At 50.8% G+C, this 20058-nt stretch overlaps 1 protein-coding gene across 12 annotated transcripts in view; it reads right to left on the bottom strand.

Annotated features, from left to right (window-relative positions):
* DGCR2 (DiGeorge syndrome critical region gene 2) overlaps positions 1–17567 on the bottom strand; it is an 87451-nt gene extending 69884 nt beyond the window's left edge. For 2 of the 12 annotated variants that reach the window (XM_016432518.2, XM_056821425.1), the window contains exon 1: positions 16357–17564. In XM_016432518.2, the coding sequence (XP_016288004.1) occupies positions 16357–16435 (79 nt within the window). In that variant the 5' untranslated portion in view covers positions 16436–17564. Of the gene's footprint in view, positions 1–16356 lie in introns of all 12 variants that reach the window. The other 10 variants (XM_056821423.1, XM_016432520.2, XM_016432519.2 and 7 more) reach the window with 8 other exon arrangements.
* Between the last annotated feature and the right edge of the window lie 2491 nt (positions 17568–20058).

Genomic DNA, 20058 nt, shown 5'->3' with positions numbered 1-20058 from the left:
ATAAAACCCAGTTGACTTGGGTATTTGAATAATTGCGAATATTTCCCTGGCGACCACCTTATATTTGATTTAAAAACCAAGACACTGTAGTGAAACCTATTTTCTGCAGTCAAATTTACTCACCCTCTCTTATATCTATCACAATTTATAACCTCAACCATTTTAGCTCACTACAGTTTATGGGCTTCACTATTTTAAATCTCACAGTTCAAATTTGGCCATCCTAGCCATGTGGCTTTGGACAAGTCACTTATTCCTAACTGCCTAGCCTTCACCACCCTTCTGTATTGATTCTAAGATGGAAGAGAAGGACTTGTAAAGAGTCTTGCTGCAATGTCCTAATATACATTCACATCTGTACCAGTCACAAAAGGCAGACAAGAATGACTCCTGGGCCCCAAAAGATGAAGAAGTGCCAAGAAGGGTCCTGCACCAGGAGCCCCAGCTGACAGCCTTGCATCATCTTGGCAGGTCTACAACTCTCCAAAAGCAAAGGCAGCAGCATTCTTCCTGTTAGCACTGTGGAAAGGCTGGCACTTCGGGCAGGGAGTGGAGAGGAGCAGCCGGAGCCAGGAGCCCAGAGGAGGAGGGAGTGGGCACCAGCTCATGGCGTTCTTCAGCCAGCACAAATAAGTGAGCAGAGGGAGAGCCTCTCCTGCTAATGCTTAGAAATGATCCTTCCTCAAGGAGTGTTTGATGAGCTGTTTGACAGGCCTGAGTGAGAAAGGAAAAGAGATGGGCGAGTCCTCACCATGAGGCAGGGCAGGGCAGGGATCTGAAGATGGCTTTCATTTTATGATTATTACCAATAGTTAACATTTATATAGTGCTCTGAGGTTTGCAAGGCCCTTTACAAAGAGTAGGTCATTTGATCCTCCAACAACTCATAGAGGAGGTGCTATTATCTCTATTTTACATATGGGAAAAAGAGACTGAAAGAAGTTAAAATGATTTGCCCAAAGTCACACAGGAAGTATCCCACTCTGTCTAGGAAGCCTTTCCCAACCCCTCTTAGTTCTGGTGCCTTCCCGTTGGGAATCATCCCCAGTTTATCCTGTTGTAGCTTGTGCGCACATTGTGGTATACAAGTTGTCTCTCACATGGACTGTCTTTTGGATCTTTCTGTCCCCAGCACTTAGTGTCTCCTGCCTCTTTGGCCTCTTCATGACTCTGTATAGGGTTTTCTTGGCTAAGATGCTGGAGTAGTTTTCTATTGCCTTCTCCAGTGAATTAAGGCAAAGAGAGGCTAAATGACTTACCCAGCTGGTGAGTGTCTGAGGTTGGATCTGAACTTGAGTCTTCCTGATTCCAGGCCCTGTGTCACCTAGTTAGCTCCTGTCTGATGCCTACTAGGTGCTTAATAAATATTTTGATATGTGGTGGAATATGTTGGTCTGTCTCTGGTTTCTGCCAGATTGCTTTCCAGTAGGACAGAAAGGTGGATCATTTGGATTTGGGGAGTAAATGATCATTACAGATGGTCGGCTCCTCTTTAGTTTAGTATTATAAAAGACTGACTTAAATAATCATTGCAGCTCCTAAAGGAAGAAGCCTTCCCTCCAAGCTTTCGTGGTCCTATTTTTAAATGTTTTTTTAGTTAGGACTTTATATAAATTCCCCCAACAGGCTCTGGGTCTTATGATTGTCTTGATCTGGGAAAGGTATGGATCAGGCATTTAGGCTTTACTGACCCTGTGGCAGGAGCTCGTCATCACTCCCTCCCCATTGGTGCCACAGTGGTGCCACAGTAAATAGAGCTCTGGCCTTGGAGTCAGGCAGACCTGAGTTCAAATCCAGCCTGGCAGCAGAGTTGAAGGTAGGGGTGAGGGAGAATGTTTGGTGGCCAGAGAAAATGCCTGGAGTCAAGATGGAAAATCTTGTTCCTAGAACAGCCAGGAGGCTGGTGTCACTGGATCACAGGGGATGTGTGGGGGAGTGAGGTGTAAGGACACTGGAAAGAAGGCAGTTAGGTAGCTCAGTGGACAGAGTGCCAGGCCTGGAGTTGGGAGAACCCAAGTTCAAATCTGGCCTCAGACGCTTCCTAGCTGTATGACCCTGGGCCAGTCACTTAACCCCAATTGCTTAACCCTTATTGCTCTTCTGCCTCGGAACCAATACACAGCATTGATTCTAAGATGGAAGGTAAGAGCTTGAAAAGTTTTTTGTTTTTTTTTTAAAGCACACCCCTGGAGGCCAGGTTATAAAGGGCTTTGAAGGCCGAATAAAGCATTTTGATCCTGAAGGTGACAGGGAGCCACTGGGAGTTTACTGAGGAAAGGGGTGACCTAGTCAGCTCTGCGCTATAGGAAATCCCTTTAGTGGCTGTTTGGAAGATGCGGGGAGAGACTAGAGGCAGGGAGACGCCAGCAGCTATTGCAATAGTCCAGGAATGAGGGTCTGCACCAGAGGAGAGAAGGGAAGGTATTCGGGAGATGGTGCAAAAAGGAGATCTATAAAGGATGCACCAGCTTGGACGTGGGGGTGAGAGTAAGGCATCCAGGATGACTCACTCCTAGGCTGGGAGCCCAAGGGATTGGGGGCCGGTGTGGGCCTCTGCAGTCACAGGGAAGGTGGGGGCGGAAGGGTTTGGGGAGGGGGGAATAATGACTTGTTTCAGACAAGATAAGTTTTAAATGTCTAATCAGCAAACGGAGATGCAAGGCTAGATGTCAACAGAGAGGTTAGGGTGGGGAGAGGGGCCTGAGAATCCGGAGGAGCTGAGGAGTTCACCAAGTGGAAAGAACATAGGAAGAGAGAAGAGGGCCCAGGCCAGAGCCCTAAGGACACCTCAGGTTAGAAGGCCTGATCTGATCACCCCGATGCAAATATCAATAATAGGGAAATAGGTCTGGATCAATGATAGTGTAAAACCCAGTGGAATTGCGAGTCGGCTATGGGAGGGGGCAGGGAAAGAACATGACTTATAACCCTGGAAAAATATTCTAAATTAATTAATTACAATTTTGCAAATTAAAAAAAAGAGTGATCTGAGGCGGATTTGGCCAAGGAGACAGAGAAAGGGCAGTCAGAGGGAGAACCAGGAGAGCAGGCAGAAGAGGATCTAGGAGAGAATGACCAACCCCGTCAGAGGCTGCCGAGAGCTCCAGGACACCGAGGACTGAGGCGAGGCCACTGGACACGGCAACTAAGAGACCACCGGCGACTCTGGAGAGAGCGATCTCAGAGGCACAATTGGGTCAGGAGCCAGCTGGATTGTGGGGGGTTAAGAAGAGAGGGAGAAGAAAACCGAGGCACCCCGACAGCCACAAAATGGGAGAGTGAGGGAAGAGGAACTTTTTGAGAGTGGCAGATACATGAGCGTGTCTGTAGGAATCAGGAAGTGCCAGGAGCCAGAGAGAGACTAAAGAGAAGTAGGCAGGAAAACAGAGGGGCAATCTGCTAGAGAGGAGTAGAATGGGACGACTGGTACACACCAAGGGGTGAAGGAGGAGGCAGTAGCTGAAGTCATCCCAGACAGGGGAGATGTGGAACAGGGGAGCCATGGGAGCTCCTGGGGAATGGCCTTAATGTTTTCTAATAAATGCTGAGGTTCTCCGGGTTCTCTTCCCCTGAGCAGGTGAAGGGAGAGAGGAGAGCACCCTGGGAAGTTTAAGGAGAGATGGAAAAGGTTTCTAAGAGCTGCTACAGAAAGTGGAGGGAAAAAGTAATTAGGGAGGTGTAGAAGGATTGCCTAGCAGGAATGAGGGCCCAGTTAAGACTATATGGCATCATTCTGTAATGAACTCGCCAGAATTCTTGCCTGATTTTATCCACTTTTGCTCAGCAGGACATGCAAAGGCTGGTGGGAATAATCCAAGAGCAGGGCTTCCAGAGCCCAAGAGTCAACAGATGAGGGGGCCACAGTCCGAAGGGGACTATGTAGGGTTGGATGGATTCACCAAGAGGGCAAGATGGGGAGAAGAGAAAGGGGGGACTGATGGCCTCAGAGAACTGAGGGGCAGGGTGGGGGGAAGGGGAGGGAGAGGGAGAGAGGGAGAGAGACAAAGGGACAGAGACAGACAGAGAGGGAAATAGAAACGGACAGAGGGAGAGAGACAGAAACAGAGACAGAGAGGGGGAGAGAGAATGAGACAGAAACAAGGGGGGGGCGCGGGAGGGGGAGAGGGAGAGAGAAGGAGATGGAGAGACAGAGACAGAGACAGAGAGACAGAGAGACAGACAGAGAGACAGAGAGACAGACAGAGACAGAAACAGAAAGACAGAGACACTGAGACAGAAACAGAGACAAAGACAGAGACAGAGAGAGAAAGGAGAGAAACAGAGGGAGAGAGGGAGAGAGAGAGAGGGAGAGAGAAGGAGACAGACACAGAGAAAGAGAGAGAGATGCACACAATATTCACTTTACCCCCAATGCCTAGTTCTTACCACCTTTCTGCCTTGGAATCAATATAGAGTACTAATTGTAAGACCAAAGGTTATAGGTTTTAAATTTTTTTTTAAAGGAACAACTATGAGGCAGCTGGGTGGCTCAGTGGATGGAGAACCAGGTCTAGAAACCGGAGGTCCTGGGTTCAAATCTGAACTCAGCCACTTCTTAGCTGTGTGATGCTGAGCAAGTCAGTTGACCCTCCATTGCCTGGCCCTTACTGCTCTTTTGCCTTGGAAACAATGCACAGTAGTGACCGCAAGATGGAAGGTGAGGATAACTGATAATTGATAAACGAATGAATGAAAACTTAAAAGGGAGCAGCAGTTTCATAAAGAATCTTTTTGGGGTTCTGTTGCATGTTTAAAAATGTTCTTTTTAGGTGTTGAAGTTTAGGATCAAAACCACAATCTTCTCACTTCGTGGTCTGCCTCCATTTCCAGGCCTGCCTCGCCTGCCTCTTTTCCCAAGGGCCGACTTGGCATGCCTTCCGCCTATGTCCCAGGACGCCTTTGCTTACACAGATTCGTTCTCTTCTGGCTATTCCAATGGCCACCAAGCCCATGAGTCTCCTGGCAGAAGGACGCTTCACTCAAGAGACAACAAGGGAGTCACAGACGGTTAGGAGCTGAGGACGGATAATCAGATCCAGACGATCAGAAAGATCTTTCCCCCAGGAGAAGGTGGGAGGGGTGAGAGAATATCCCCGGTTCACCTTTTAGAAATGCTCAAACATCTCCTTTTCCTCCACTCAGCAACACAACGCTTTGCCCATATTGATGCTACACAAATGACCCCTCAATTCAAATGCACAAATTGGAACCTTTCCACAAAAGTCCAAAAAAGATACCGAATATTCCCCATTTGGTAAATTCAGGTGCTCCACTGCCCCAGCTGGGTGACCCTGGGCAAGTCACTTACCCATTGCCTAGCCATTCCCTCTTCTGCCTGGGAAGGGATACCTAGTACTGAGTCTAAGACAGAAGGGTTAAAACAAGTCATGTGCTCCGGCCGCCCCCCCCCCCCCCGGGCCTCTCCGCAGAAGTGGGCCTGGATCTGGCTCAGGGCGGGAGCACAGGCGGCGGGAATTGTCCGTCTATCTTCAGAAACTGCCCGACGAGGCACTTCAAGAGTGTCCAGCAGCCCCGTGCCCTGGAGAACTTCCAAACCACTAAAATTCTGTTTGCCAACTTCTGCTAGCCCAGGACGCCGACACACGCAATAGAAGAGCCTGACGAATGCCTCGCTCGGGCAGAATCCTGGCAAACCCCTACCAGACAAGATCGCGTGTCCAGCGGTGGGAGATCCTCTTCACAAACGAGCATGGGCTCTGCCAGCTCCCAGAACCAAGAGTTCTATTGGGTTCTCAGAATCCAAGAACCTTAGAACTGGAAGCAACATATAAACAAATTGAGAGGCAGGTAGGTGGCAGTGGATACAACATCAAGCGTGGAAACAGGAGGTCCTGGGTTCAGATCTAGCCTCAGACACTTCCTAGCTGGGTGACCCTGGACAAGTCACTTAACCCCCACTGCCTAGCAACCAATAAACAGTATTGATTCCAAGATGGAAAAGTGAGGGTTTGAAGGGGAAAAAAAAGACAAAGACAAAGACGAGAAAGGAAAGTATAGACAAATTGAGGGCATCCTCAGTGAGGGCATTAGTGGGGAAGTCTTTGGGTGGTCTTCAGGAATGGAGCACATCTTTGCCATCTCACAACAGAGAAATGCAGAGACTAGAGATCATACTTGGGGGGCCTGGGGGGGGTTAACCCCCACTGTCTATCTTAGAATCAATGCCATGTATTGGCTCCAAGGCAGAAGAGGGGTACGGGCTGGGCAATGGGGGTCAAGTGACGTGTCTGGGACCTCCCGACTCGAGACTTGGCTCTCTATCCGCCCAGCCCCAGAGCTTTCCATGGCCAGTACCAACAGTGAGAAAAGCTGGATTTGGCGTTGAAACTGAAAGAGAGCCGCGGGTCCTTGGGCAAGCCACCGCTCTGAACCGGCTCCCTCCTGTAGGAGGCAGGGTCCTGGGCACGGAGGACCGGCACACGCACCTCTCTAGCCCACGGCTGCCTCCGAGCATGCCAGAGCTCGCGGCTCCGGAGACCCTGTAACAGGAGCCGCCTCGGTGCCAAGGCAGAGGAGGGCTAAGGGCTGGGCAATGGGGGTGGAGGGTCTGGGCACGGGAGGGAACGCCTTTACAGAGCAGTCTCTTCATACACAAAAGATGGCCCTTGGGGGCGCCCCAGAAGTCGGTGTTTCCGGCCCTGCCGGCTCCCTCTCCCGGGGTCCGCTGGACAGATGTGCCGGGCTTTTCTCCCAACTGGGTCACAGTCAATTTGGCTGACTAAGCAATGAAGACGTTTCCGTCCTATCAGGGAAAGGAAACGGACAGAGGCTCTCCCTGAGCATGAGAGCAGAAGCAGGCGAGTGTGGGATAACTCGAATCCATCACACAGGTGGAAACGGAAAACGAGACTAGACGTGAGAGTCGCGGCCAACCCCAGGGAGGACGGGGGATTAGCCAGGGCTCTAGCCGGTCCCCCCCATGCCTCTGAACAACTAGAGCATAAGCACCGCAGCGAGGGCCACCGCCAATGACGGGGACGTCGGAGAATGCCTTCCTCCATTAACAGCCCGCAGAGAAAGCGAGCGCGCTGGCTCTGTGCCCTGCGACGAGAACTCTGGGGAAAACAGGAACAAGGGTGACACAGGACAGGCAAGTACGGACGGGCTGTGACCCAAATCATGGGAAGGGACTCCAAAATCAATGAGATCACCAATGCGTTTGCGTACGGTCTAATGGAGAGCAGGACAGCTAGGTGGCACACTGGGCCCAAGGCAAGAAGATCCAAGTTCAAATTCAGCCTCAGACACTTCCTAGCTGTGCAATCTTAGGCAAGTCACTTGTTTGCCTCAGTTTCCTTCTCTGTCAAATAAGAGAAGGAAATGGCAACCCACTCCGGTACCTCTACCAAGAAAACCCCAAGCCATACTCCTTCCAACCCATACTCTTGATGGGCCCATGGACAACCCACTTCCTTGTTCACATCCCTATTGATACGGATGGCTCTTGGGTAACCTGCTCCCAGGGTCGTAAGGCGGCAAACATTTTGTAAACTGAAAAGATGCATCATTATCTAGGAAGTGCCAGGAGGACCAGCAGAAACTCACAGGAGACCAGCTGAAGACTGTTACTCGCAGCCCAGCTGTCTCCGTGCTGGAGTAAAACTCAACCAACCCAAGGACTGACCGAGGAGGCTGTCCTCTGGAAAAATAAGGGGGCAGGCCAGACATCCTCTCCTCTCTCACCTGGCTATGCCCATCTTGACCTTCCTTGGATTCTCCAGCATTCCCCCAGGAAGCTTGGCATCTCCTGCCATCCAAGCAGCCTGGTGACTGGCTCATGCCTCGTCAGGGCCCTCCGCCCATCGGACTGGAGAATCCCCAGACGTCTCCCCACGTCCAGCCTGGCTGTACTCCACAATGCACCGTGGAAGGGAGGAGGGAGGACAGAAGGGGCGACACCTTCTTCCTCACCCCCATCTTTTCAGCCTTCTTTTATGCCATCTTCTCCCAGGCGACTCTCCTCCTCGAGGGCAGACTCTTTTTGCCTCCCTCCGTGTCCCCAGCCCTTCGCACAGTGCCTGGTGCATAGTAGGCCCTCACTAAATGTTCACTGGCCAATGCCTAGCTAGAGGATCAAAACACACGACTCCAAAAACCTGCTAAGATGGGAGCGATGATCTGGCCGTGCTGGCCCAAACCCCAAGGCCCATCCGTTCTCTTTTCCCCTGCTGGAATCACGTAAGCACACGGCGGTTAGAACTCTCGGTGCTCCGGGTCTTTCCATTCCTGTGACCGAACAAAGACAAAGGGTCCCATTTTCCACGAGTCTCGGGCAGGAAGGATAGAGGCATCACCCCTGCAGCTTATCAGGAGAGATCCAGGCTCAGGATTCAAGGCCAGGAACTAAGTAATGAGAGAGAGACACGGGAAGTGAGGGAGCACCCCCATCTGACCCGGGGCTCCTTAGTCAGCGACCAAAGACCACAGGGGCTTCCTGCACCTTCTCTGAGCCATCCAATCTGGACGAAAGCCCAGCGACAGACAGACACCAGGTCGGTTCTAACCAGCAGCCTGTGACATTCCCTTCTGGGGCTTCTTTGGATTCCTGGATGTGAAAATCAGCCTCCACCGTGAGAGCAGGCTCCGTCGTGAAAGAAAAGTGAGGCTGGTTTATTAAACTATATAGAGTACAAGTCAGAGCAGAGATAAAGTGACAGGATATAGACCCTCCATTTAAAGAATATTCTATTGGGGGAGCTAAGTGACTCAGCAGAAAGAGACAGACCTGGAGACAGGAAGTCCTAGGTTCGAGTCTGGCCTCAGACCCTTCCTCAATGTGTGCCTCTGGGCAAGTCAGTTAACCCCATTGCCTAGCCCTCACTGCTCTTCTGCCTTGATTCTAAGGTGGAAGGTAAAAGCTTAAGAGATCGATTCAAAGGATTGTATTACTCCAACAAACACGAAAATAATTCTTAGACTTGTTCTAGACGACAATAAAAACGTATTTACTGCTGAGTCGGGGTCCGTTACATACTCCATAACCTCCCAGGTGTATGTGTATATATACCAGAAGAATCCTCAGAAGTCCCATTGCATGGATGAGAAAACGGAGGCATAAGCAGGAACTTGTCTAAGGCCACTCAGATAGTAAACAAGGGAGCAGGGAGCAGCGCCTGGCTTCTGACTCCAAATGTCCATGCTCTGCCTGAAATTCGCCATGTCCGCCGAGCTGCTGGGGGACAAGAGTGACCCAACCAGGGAGAGCCAAAGCCAAATCCCAGCGGGCAGGCCTGTGCTAGCCGGGTGTCCAGGGCACGTCTGATGACAGCTCTCCCACCTGCATGCTCGCCTCGCTTCCCACGGAGCAGCCCCTTGATGGCCTTGCCTCCTCCCGTCACCTAAGCCCCAAGCCTGGGACTCGGGATCCAAAGGCAGAAGTGGAGCGGCAGCCCCTCAGGAGGATGAGGCAAGATCATGGCATCGCTTCTTCCGGCCTTTCAAGGCCCTGGTGACGATACACAGGCCAGCTCTCACTCTGTAAAGGAGGCTGGGGGGAGCTGGACTTTCCCTCTTCCCTGCCCCATCCAAGCTCCTGATCCTGACGATGGCCGCTTCTACCTCCGGGGGCGCAGCCTCTCCCGCCCCAGGAAAGTCTTTGTTCCTGCTGCTGCTCCCCCGTACTCTTGTCTGCCTCAACCTTCCTGCAGGCTGCCCATCTTCCCCCGTCCTTTCCTACCTCCTAGAGAATTTCAAGCCCTGCCTCAGTGCTCAGGCCCCAGGAGGACTCCAGCACGCCCGCTGATGACTCCTCTGACAGGCTGCCCTCTACTCTCTCAGCTGAGCTTCCGGAGGAGAGGGCTCCGCCTGGGGCTTCCGCACCTCAGAGTAAGGCAAATGCTGCACCACCACAGACCAGTCAGGTGTCTTTGGTGCTCTTCTTCCCCCTCAGTCCCTCTGGGACTGGCATTCACCCTCAACAGCTAAGCCACCCATCAGCCCCCTCCCAGACTGGGACACCCACATGCCAGGCGGCAGGCTAGCCTCTCTCCTCTCTTCCCACGCTCCCATCCTGCCCCATATGCTGCTCTTTCCGAAAGCCCAAAAGAGCTCGTGTGCCAAGACCCAGCATGAGGCATTTAGGTGCCATCAACAAGGTCAGAAGAGGGCATCCCCTCCCCACACTGGTTCCTGTCCACTGAAGGCTTATGCCTTTACTGGAATAAATATTACCATAGTTTTTCACAAAATAAATGCCTCTTTCAATGCACTTTCAAATACCAACATGTACTCTGTATGCTTTCAAGTGTCATAGGGATGTATATAATTACTGCCAACCACAATTTTCTAACAGCAAAAACGTGTCTTAGCACCTCCTTCCCTTCTTTATTTTTCTGGGGGGGCCCAAACGGCATGGAACCCTGAATACCCTATCCCACTGAGTCACTGCCACCTCCCCCTCTTCCCTGCTCTGGTTCCCTCCAAGCCACTAAAATCACCCCAAAGCTCCCCCTCACCCAATGGTTTGCTGGGATAAGCTGAGACTTACCTAATTCTTTGCTCTGAAAACATTGGGGAGATTTGGCCCAGCAGATCCTGGGGGGGAGAGGGGGTACAATGTCTTCCTTTTCATCCAAATATCTTTTTAAAAAGAAGTGAAATTGTCTTCCTCTCCCTAGAAAGTCTCCTACTTAGAGCTGCTGCTCTTCCTCTCTGCCCACTGATTTTACAGTTTCAATCAGTGGCCTTTGGGCCAGTGATGCTGGATGGCACTGGGGGATCCCAACCACCCTAGGATGGGGCAGAATAGTCTCAGGTCAGCACCATGGACAATGGCACTGGAACCAGAGGTCAAGGTCAGAGCACTTGCTCCTCAGCCTCCAGGTAAGAGCAGGGCAGAGCACACCTCAGGGGACTCTGGGCAAATCATTTAACCTCTCTGAGCCTGGGTTTCCCCATTTTTAGAAGCCTAAAGTTCCTTCCAGCTCTTAAATGACCACAATGAACATGGAAAGAATAACTTCCATTTTCCTAATGGGGCGAAAAGACCAAAAAGCTCCCAAAAAAATGAAATCTTTTTCATCTGGCTCATTGACATCATTTTAAGAGAAACCTATTTCCTGGATAAAGGGGTATAAAGGCACATTTAATATCCAATGATGACAACGGTGAAATGGGCAGTGAAAGAATGCCTGATAAAGGAGGCTTAATGGCCCACATCACCCACCGTGAGCAAGCCCAGGGGAAATGTCACACTGTGACATCTTGGCATCAAACAAGATGTTGCTGCTAAGAAAGAGAAAATCTCTAAGGTCACTGAAGACACCATCAAGTCTTAGAATCCACAATAACTTCTTAAGGTGCACAAGCCAAGTTGGTGACATTTCATTTGATCCTACCATCCCAGTGAGTTGAATGATTCTCCTCACATGAGATGATAACTGTCAAGCCCTTTGCACCAGGCCTGGCACCCAGGAAGCCTAAGATAAATGCCAGCCATTATTAGCAATTATCATTTGGCAGATGAGGCTGTTGAGGGAGCAAGGAGTGGTGTCTTGCCCGGGGTGGGATAACTAAAGAACGTCCAAAGCAGGATTCTCATGTGAGCCTGAGTCGATCGGAAAAGGTTCCAGCCCTTCTACCAACTACACTGTGGCATACAGTCATCTGGAAAGTAATTCTGATCTAAGAACAAATTCTGGAGGAAAGAAACATTTCTTCAGTCATTACTCAAATCCTATTTACTCTTCAAGACCTGGTTCATGTTCCATCACCTCTTAGTCTCCCTAAAAAACTCTAACCCACCCTGATTCTATCATTTGATTCAATTCTTCGAGGGATACGAATGTAGAAATGATATGAGGATGAAACATCGTTTCTACCATCAGACTCAAGTTGCTGCTCTGATTTTTCCTCTAGGTTACCTAGAATAATGAACTAGCTGGAGAGGGGAGGGAAGAGAGGGGGAAGGTCAGAGTAGAATATAAAAGTGTAGTAAAAACAAAACATATCAATAATTGTATCCATAACCAGTCATTTAAAATGGAATCTAGATTAAAAGAAAGGAAAATGGAACCTAGTCCTCATCCTCAAGAAGCTGACATTCTAGCGAAGGTGGGCATGCCAGACTAAGGAGAATCGGAGAAGCAAAGAGCCGGTACATGAGTCTGACACAGAACACCAAGGGCATCATAAGATTATAGCTGGGGACCAGACTGTAGCAGCCCTCAAAAGAGCAAGCCTTAAAACTTTAAATTCAGGCTTCTTTTCACCTATCAGTGCGGCTAGGATGCACATGGTAAATATTTGAGGGGCTCTAGGCTGCAGAAAGACAGCCTTGATGATGAACTGTCTGATGGAGCTGTGAATGTAAAGGCAGCTGGAAGCGATGCTAGCAAAGTCTCTAAACTGTCTGAACTGCTGCCAGGCATAGGGCTGCAGCAAGGAAATCAGAGTCAGAGGAGAAAGCTCCATCCACAGTTAGACAAGAGCAGCCTTCTTTGAGAAGCCAGAAAGAGCGAACCCACTGATTAGGAAACAGATGCACACACTGTGGTTCGGAGATATTGCATTGTGAGAAATAGCTAATGAGAAAATCCAGGGAAACTCAGGGAGGACAACAATTTACAGAAGACATGAAGGAAAACAGCACGGAAAGCACCAACATTCGGATCAATGTAGTGACCAAGGATGAATTCAATGGACTGACAGGGAGGCACAAGTCCCATCTCTTGGTGGGAAAGTGAGAGTCACCAGTGTAATAAGGGAAGAAGAGAAGTGGGTTACAACAAGCAAAAACCCCTCTTCTTGCATATCTCTCACTTGTTGTAACCCATTTCTCTTCTTCCCTTATTACACCAGGGAAGGTGATGGATGAGGGACAGTCCACTGGGAAGTGACAGCATCTTTTGCTTTGTTTTTCAAAGAGCATCTAAAGATCATTTATTTACCGTTTTTAAAAAATGCTTTGAAATCCTTACTTTCTGTCTTAGATTCAATATTGAGTATCAGTTCCAAGGCAAATGAACAGGAAGAGCTAGGCAATGGGGTTAAGTGACTTGCCCAGGGTCATACAGATAGGAAGTGTGGTGAGGCTAGTTTGAACCCAGGACCTCCCATCTCCAGGTCTGGTGCTCTCTCCAATGATCCCCCTAGCAATCCCTGTTACTAATTTTTTAAAATTAATTTAAAGAACGTCCTTTGGAGGGCCCAGTGAAATCACTGAAATATTGGAAACAGAGTTGAGAAGTACGCGTGGCTCTCCTAGAGAAAAAAACAGTGTCTCACAGCTGAGATGAAGGAGAGATCAGAGCAGGGAGAGAGGAAGGCTAATTACTGCTGGAGCCCACACAGGTAACAAGAAGATCAGCGCAATGGGAAGAGAAAGGCAGAGTCCACCTACTCATCTCTTGATTGAAACGACTTTCACTAACAGCCTTTGAAGAGGCCCTTTAAATGACAGTTTATGAGCTGCCACTCTCTTAACACCTCGAGGACACCAACACCTCAAAACCTCATCCCAGAAAAATGCAAACACCCCCATCTTTGGAGACACACCACTATTTTCTAGTAAGCTGGGGAAATGACAGAGAACATTACACTGAGTCACACCGAATTTGACACGTGTACAATGACCACCAAATTTGGACACAACCTTTCTCTTGAATTTTCAAGTTTTAGTTATTTGGAGCAAGGCAAAAACCACATTGATTTATATGGATTAATGACCCCACAAACCAAGGTTCTCAAATGTGATTAGTCCATGGGCCACACCTTTACGGAGACCCAAAAGTCCCCACGTGTTTGGCATTCCTCTCCCCAAGGGGGGAACCATATACATTAAGAAGACATGGCGAAATCTGGGCTATAATTAATATCAGAAATCAATTATTAATGAAGAACAAAACAAAAGCAAATGAATAACTACTGTCTTGTGGGAGGCATCCATACCATGAAGCACCACCCAAGGCCCTACCTTGTGAGCCAGGAGCCTCAGGAGCATAACTAAGTATTAGAACAGAGCAGAAATGAATGAGAAGAGTTGGCAGGGAACACCAGAGCAAAGCACATGAAAATACCCCCAAAACCGTATACATCTTGATATCTCTGCTCACTTACAAATGGCATTTGCAAAAGGGTAGAGTCTACCCCAGAAACCAAACTGATATTTCCTAGTCAGAACCCCAATTCACATCAAGCAAATGAGAAAGACACAGCAAAGGCTATACCACAGGGGCTCTGCCCCAGGCCCTGCCCTCAAGGAGGGTCTAGTCAACGGTGAGTGAAGGAAAAATGGCCAGGCAAGTCTAATTCAAGGCAAAAAGGTGGATTCAGGGCCAGAAGAGAGAGCCAAGGTTCCAAGGCAACCAGCAGGCCTTAAAAATGTTTGCTGAATGATTCAATATTTTCCCAAGGAGAAAGGGAAGATTCTTCCTTCTGCCACTTATCAGTAGCTACACAGTCCACAGCATCTGCTGAGCATCCATGAAGTGCATCCCTTCCCCTTAGGATGCTTAGCCTGATTACCTGACAATGCCATGAAGCCATTGGGCAAACCGACTCAAAGAGACATCAGAATGCTCATTCATGGGGCAGGGATTCAGGCTTGCTCATTTTTGAATTCCCACCCCTAAGCCCCCACCCCAGGTTCTCCTACACATCTCCCTGTTCACCTCCCTAAACCCAGCTTTATTCCTGGCCTCTGGTCCTCAGCCCCTAACTCCCTGGCCCAGAGCCCCCCCATACATCCCCAGTCCCCAATCTCTAGTCTCTCACTCCTGGTCTCTGGTCTCCCAGCCTGGATCTCAGTCCCCTCCCTCCTCTTTCCCAGTGAAAGGGATCCCTCAGAGGAGTTGGGATCTGGAAGAGTCCTTCCTAACTTAGTCATCGGCTGATCTCACAGCCCCATCCTCTTCTCAGGCACTTGCCCTACTCGTTTGGGGTTACTCATCCCTGTACTAGCCTCCCTCCCTGTGGCACAAAGGTGGCCAACTCTGGCTTCTCAGCTTTACTGACAGAGGGCACACTCCAGAAGGTTCTCCAGATGTCTCTCTGTAGTCCAAGGGCACAGCCTCACTGCTGGCCACAGCAACAACCCCTCAAGGCCCTCTACTGAGTCAGAGAGGGGCTGGCTGCCCCCAGTGACAAAATCGCAGGTCCCTGCGGCCAGAAGGCAGAGCTGGGCTGGGCTGGCACCTCTCTATGCCCCGGCTACTAGGCAGATCCCTGTACAATGTGAATGTCTTCGCGATGGGGAGGACAAGAACAAGGAAACAGGCTTAGCTGGAGGGAAGAGTACAAGTGCCCAACAGCAAGTCCTGACACATCTCCAACAGGGGTCCCTCCCCCTGAGGTAGTGACTGGCTGGTCCTTGGCCAAGAACCAGGCTCCTCAGTCTGAGCAGGGATTGCAGCAGAGGAACAAGGACCCTCAGTGAAAGGAGGCAGCCCTTCTCTTGCTGGACAGCTCTCAGGCTACTGAAATGTGCCTAGTCCAGCCCCAGCCAGCAAGCACTCATTAAGCCCTCCCTCACAGTCGAGGCCTTGGCCTGTGGGCATGCTGTGGGGACAGGGGGCTGGGGGGACCCCAGTGGAGGGGGCTGTCACTTCTGGGGAGAAGGCAGAGACACAGAGCCTGCTTGGAGCGGGTCTCAAGAGACCCGGAGCCCCATGGTGGGAAGCCAGGTCAGGTCCCGGCCTCGGATGGATGATCACGGGCAATGAGCGAGGGGAGTTTGGTCATCACAAACCTGGCACCAGTCCCTGGTGCCATGTCCAACGAGGAGGCAAGGAAAGAACCCATGAGGGCAGGAAGGCGGGGCACTGGGCATTTATTAAATGTCGCCTGTGTGCTGGGCATGGCGCTAAGCACAGGCCTAGGGGGCAAGGAAACCAGAGGGGAACCCACCCACGGTGGAGGTGGGCCCCCCCCACTGGGGCTGGCCTTTCATAGCCCCATTGTTTGTAGAGTGCCTGGCATACAGTAGGTGCTTACAGTCTTCAAAATGTTCTGGATATCACCGCCTCTGGGTCACCATATGGGGGTCACACTCCGTAGGCCTCGGGATTGGGGGGTCCTGGGGAAAGGCCCCGCCCCCAGGGCACACTCACCGGACGCCTCAGCGCAGGCCCCGCCCCCTCACCCTCACGTTTCTTTCCTTGGGTCTTTAAGTCCCTCCCCTGTAGCCTTGGCCCCGCCCCTTCAGGCTCAGGTTTCCATCTTTCCCACTCAAGCCCCTCCCCTTCGGCCTCAAACCCCGCCCCTTCAGACCTAGGTTCCCTTCCTTAGGTGCTTAGGCCCCGCCCCCTTGTGCTCAAGCCCCGCCCCTCGTCCACAGTCCACAGGCCCCAGGCCTGGGCTGGGGCCCCTGGGGCCCTCGGGCTTGTCCTCAGTGCTCACCTGGGCGCAGCGGCTCAGTGCCGGTGAGCACCAGCAGGAAGAGGAGCACGAAGGCGCCGCTGTCCGCCTGGGGAACCATTTATCCTCCGTTCATCCTCCGCGGGCGGGCGGCGCGGGCCCACGCCGGACCCTTAGGCGCTCCGCTCCGCACGGGCTGGGCCGCGGGCTGGGCACGAGTAGGGAGCGGTGCCTTAGGGGGAGGGATGGCCAGCCGCTCCCTTTCCCGCGCCTCCGGAGGCTGGGGCCCTCGCTTCTTAGCTCGGAGGCCGCACGCCTCACGATCAGGCTCGAGCTCAGGATAGGGCTCGGGCGCCGCACAAGATGGCGGCCATCCTGGTCCGCTCACAACAAGCCGCCTCCCGGCCCCGCCCCCTACCCAGACCAATCAGCGCGTGCGGCGGCGGCCAGGGGCGGATCCCCAACTACTCGTCGGCATACGGGGAGAAAGCTGAGCCAGTCAGGAGGGGGAGGCCAACGGGTGGCTAGCCGGACCGCAGGCATTACGGCCGGCCTGCGAAGTAGAGTAGCAGCTGCTGGTCCAGTTTGTCAGAAACAGACTGGCAAGCAAGGGTGGCAACGGCCTCTCAAGCGTGGCTTCGGAGGAAGAGAAGAAAGAGACACGGGAGGTTCCCCCCTCCGCTCAGAGTGGTACGACCCAGCCTGGAACAGAGATGGACAGGGCGGGGGGAGCGAAGCCTAGGGGAGGCGGGACCAAGGTGGATGGGCGGGGTTTCGCGAGCCGTGATTGAAGCTGTCAGCTAGTGGGAACAGATGTTAGGCGGATGCTTTTCCCGAGTGCTCCTGGAGCCTTAAGCCAGCCCTGCCCACCATCTCCCATGGGAGGCATAGGAGAGGAATGGGCCAGGCGTCGTGACCTAGGGGCCTCGGCTACATTACATCCCCATCCCCCAGGAGCCTCTTTTTCCTCACCTGTAAAATGGAGGCAATTATAGGACCCTAGAGACCCTAGGGACCACCCCCTCATTTCATTGGGGAGCTAAAGGAAATCTAGAAAGGCCCAGAAACCCACTCACCAGAGGCCACTGAGCCATTAAGTCTCTGGGGTGAGATCTGAACCCAGGTTTTCCCACCCTGCACGACCTAATGAAACATGCATGCATGGATGGATGGATGGATGGATGGATGGATGGGTGGGTGGGTGGGTGGATGGAAAGACTGAGGGGTAGACCAATGGGTAGATGGATGGATAGACCAATGGATGGATGGACAGATGAACCAATCTCACTAGAACCTTCCCAGATGCACTGTACCTTGAAGCGACCCTGGGTTCTTGAAGGCTTTGTGCAGGTTCCTACAGGTCCCACCAAAGTGACAGAATCTCAGGGCATCAACAGACCAAATATTACCTGTAACTTGACCCAAATGGTTACCCAACCTTTAATCGACCTGTAGATCAATCAACAAGTACTCATTAAGTGCTACTCTGTGCAGTTCCACCAACAAGACACACCAAACCCTGAGCATTCTCCCCACACATGTCCCCCATATTTGGACCACTCTCCTCTGCTCTGGCTGACCTCCCTGGCTCCCTTTAAGTCCCAACTAAAGTCCCACATTACCCTCAACTGGGTTTAGTCTGTTTGCCAAGAAGGTTTTCCCAAGGTGTGATCACTACCCATGACAGCTTCCTGGAGCCACAGGTGAGAACTGGGTGAAAGGTGGACACCAAATGTGGATGAGCAGCCCTTGAAAGGGCTCAGCAAACCCTCTAGTTGAGAGTAACCAGCAGGCCTCAACCCCATTGGTGAGTTAGGGAATGTCTACCCCAGACATTTGAAGACTTTCCCAGGCAGAAGGGGCCAATGAGGTCACTTTGTTCTAATGGCCACAAAGGCAGCTGAAGCATGTAGTGAAGTACGTAGAGCTTGGGCAGACATCAAAAATGCTAAGGTCATTGCATGTCAACCATTGCTGGTCATTCTGCCTTTTGACTCACCACTGGACTTCAATGACTGGAAGACAGGAAGACCCATTATTTTGTTCAGTTCTACCTCATTTAAATCCAAATCAAGACATCATCCCTTGTTGTCATTGGTCTTCTTTGAAATGGAGGACAAATAACCTTCCATACTTGGGGAGAGTTTTAATTCTGAGAAAGTGTCTCCTGACATCCAGCCCACATCTGTCTCTATACCTTCCACCCAGGTAGAAACATTCTCATCTCTTCTTTGTGGCAGTCCTTAAAATACTTGATAGATATTGCTTGAAGGTTTGCAAATTGACTCATGGTATCTCATTTGATCCTCACAACAAATCCAGGAGGAAGATGCTTCTTTATCCCCATTCTACAGATGAGAGGATTGAGAGGTTCCTCAGAGTGACACAGCTTGTGAATAAGACTGTATTCCAATTCATCTTCCTGAGTCCAAATCTAGCTACCTCTAAATTGTCTGTTCTCCCAAGTGCTTCACCCAAAACAACGATCTCAAAACCCCCTCCTCATCCTCTCTGCCTTCTCCCAGACACTCTCCAGCCTGTCAATGCCCTTCCTGTCCAGAGAGCAGGGATCTCATCACTTGTTTTCACCTCCCCAGCATTTAGCACAGTGTCTGGCACAAAGCAGGTTGCATAATCAATGCTTATTTAATTGCTTCTGCTAGATGTAGTCTGACCACAGCTGATCAGACCAGAGCAGCAGAATGATCACCTTCCCACTTATGAGAAAGAATCCTCTCCACATCCAGAGAAAGAACTGTGGGAGTAGAAACACAGAAGAAAAACAACTGCTCGATCACATGGGTCGATAGGGATAGGATTGAGGATGTTGACTCTAAATGATCACCCTAGTGCAAATAGCAATAATAGGGAAATAGGTCTTGATCAATGACACATGTAAAACCCGGTGGAATTGCTCATTGGCTTTGGGAGGGGGGTGGGAGGAGGGGAGAGAAAGAATATGATTCATGTAACCATGGGAAAATATTCTAAATTAAATAATGAAATAAATAAACTTGAAAAAATGATCACCTTCCCAGTTCTAGACACTGTCTCTCAATGAAATATAAATTCTGAGGCAGCTGGGTCGCCTGATATGGGAGGTCCTGGGTTCAGATCTGACCTCAGACACCCCCTAGGTGTGTGACCCTGGGCAAGTCATTTAACATCCATTGCCTAGCCCTTGCCTCTCTTCTGCCATGGGACCAATACACAGCATTAAATGTAAAATTGAAGGTAAGGGGACAAAGAAAGAGACAGAGGGAGAGAATGGTACCTGCTTTGAGTACTTTGCATTTCTAATGTCTAATGGGAGCTCGCCAATTAGAGGAATTCTTTGGCAAGACCATTGCTCAGAGAATAATGGCTTAGGGGTCTGGTCTTCCACAGCATGGCTCAGGGCACATCTTGACCATGTAGATGAGAATGAGGCTAAGAAAGGAGCAAGACCCCAGTTCAAATTGGGTCTTGGCTGTTTGGGATTCAAGAGGTACTTTGAAAAAGGGTCCAGTTTGCTCCTTGGCAGAGAGTCAGAGCTTCCTGCCCTTGGATAGGGTCCTCAGGGCACCACAGAAAGCTCTAGAAAAAGCACAAACAACCCAGTAAAGAGAAACCTGGAACATGGGCCCCCAGAAAGCCAATAGCTCACTGTGTAAAGCTGCTCATGTTCCTTGGCTATTCTGAAGCTCAGTGTCATCCTATGCTACCAGAAGGAAGAGAGCCCTTTCCCCAGTTGCGTCACAGGAC

Source organism: Monodelphis domestica, chromosome 3, assembly GCF_027887165.1.
Source record: "Monodelphis domestica isolate mMonDom1 chromosome 3, mMonDom1.pri, whole genome shotgun sequence".
Taxonomy (NCBI): domain Eukaryota; kingdom Metazoa; phylum Chordata; class Mammalia; order Didelphimorphia; family Didelphidae; genus Monodelphis; species Monodelphis domestica.
The sequence above is the reverse complement of the archived record's forward strand: the minus strand, read 5'-3'. Positions and strand labels throughout refer to the sequence as shown.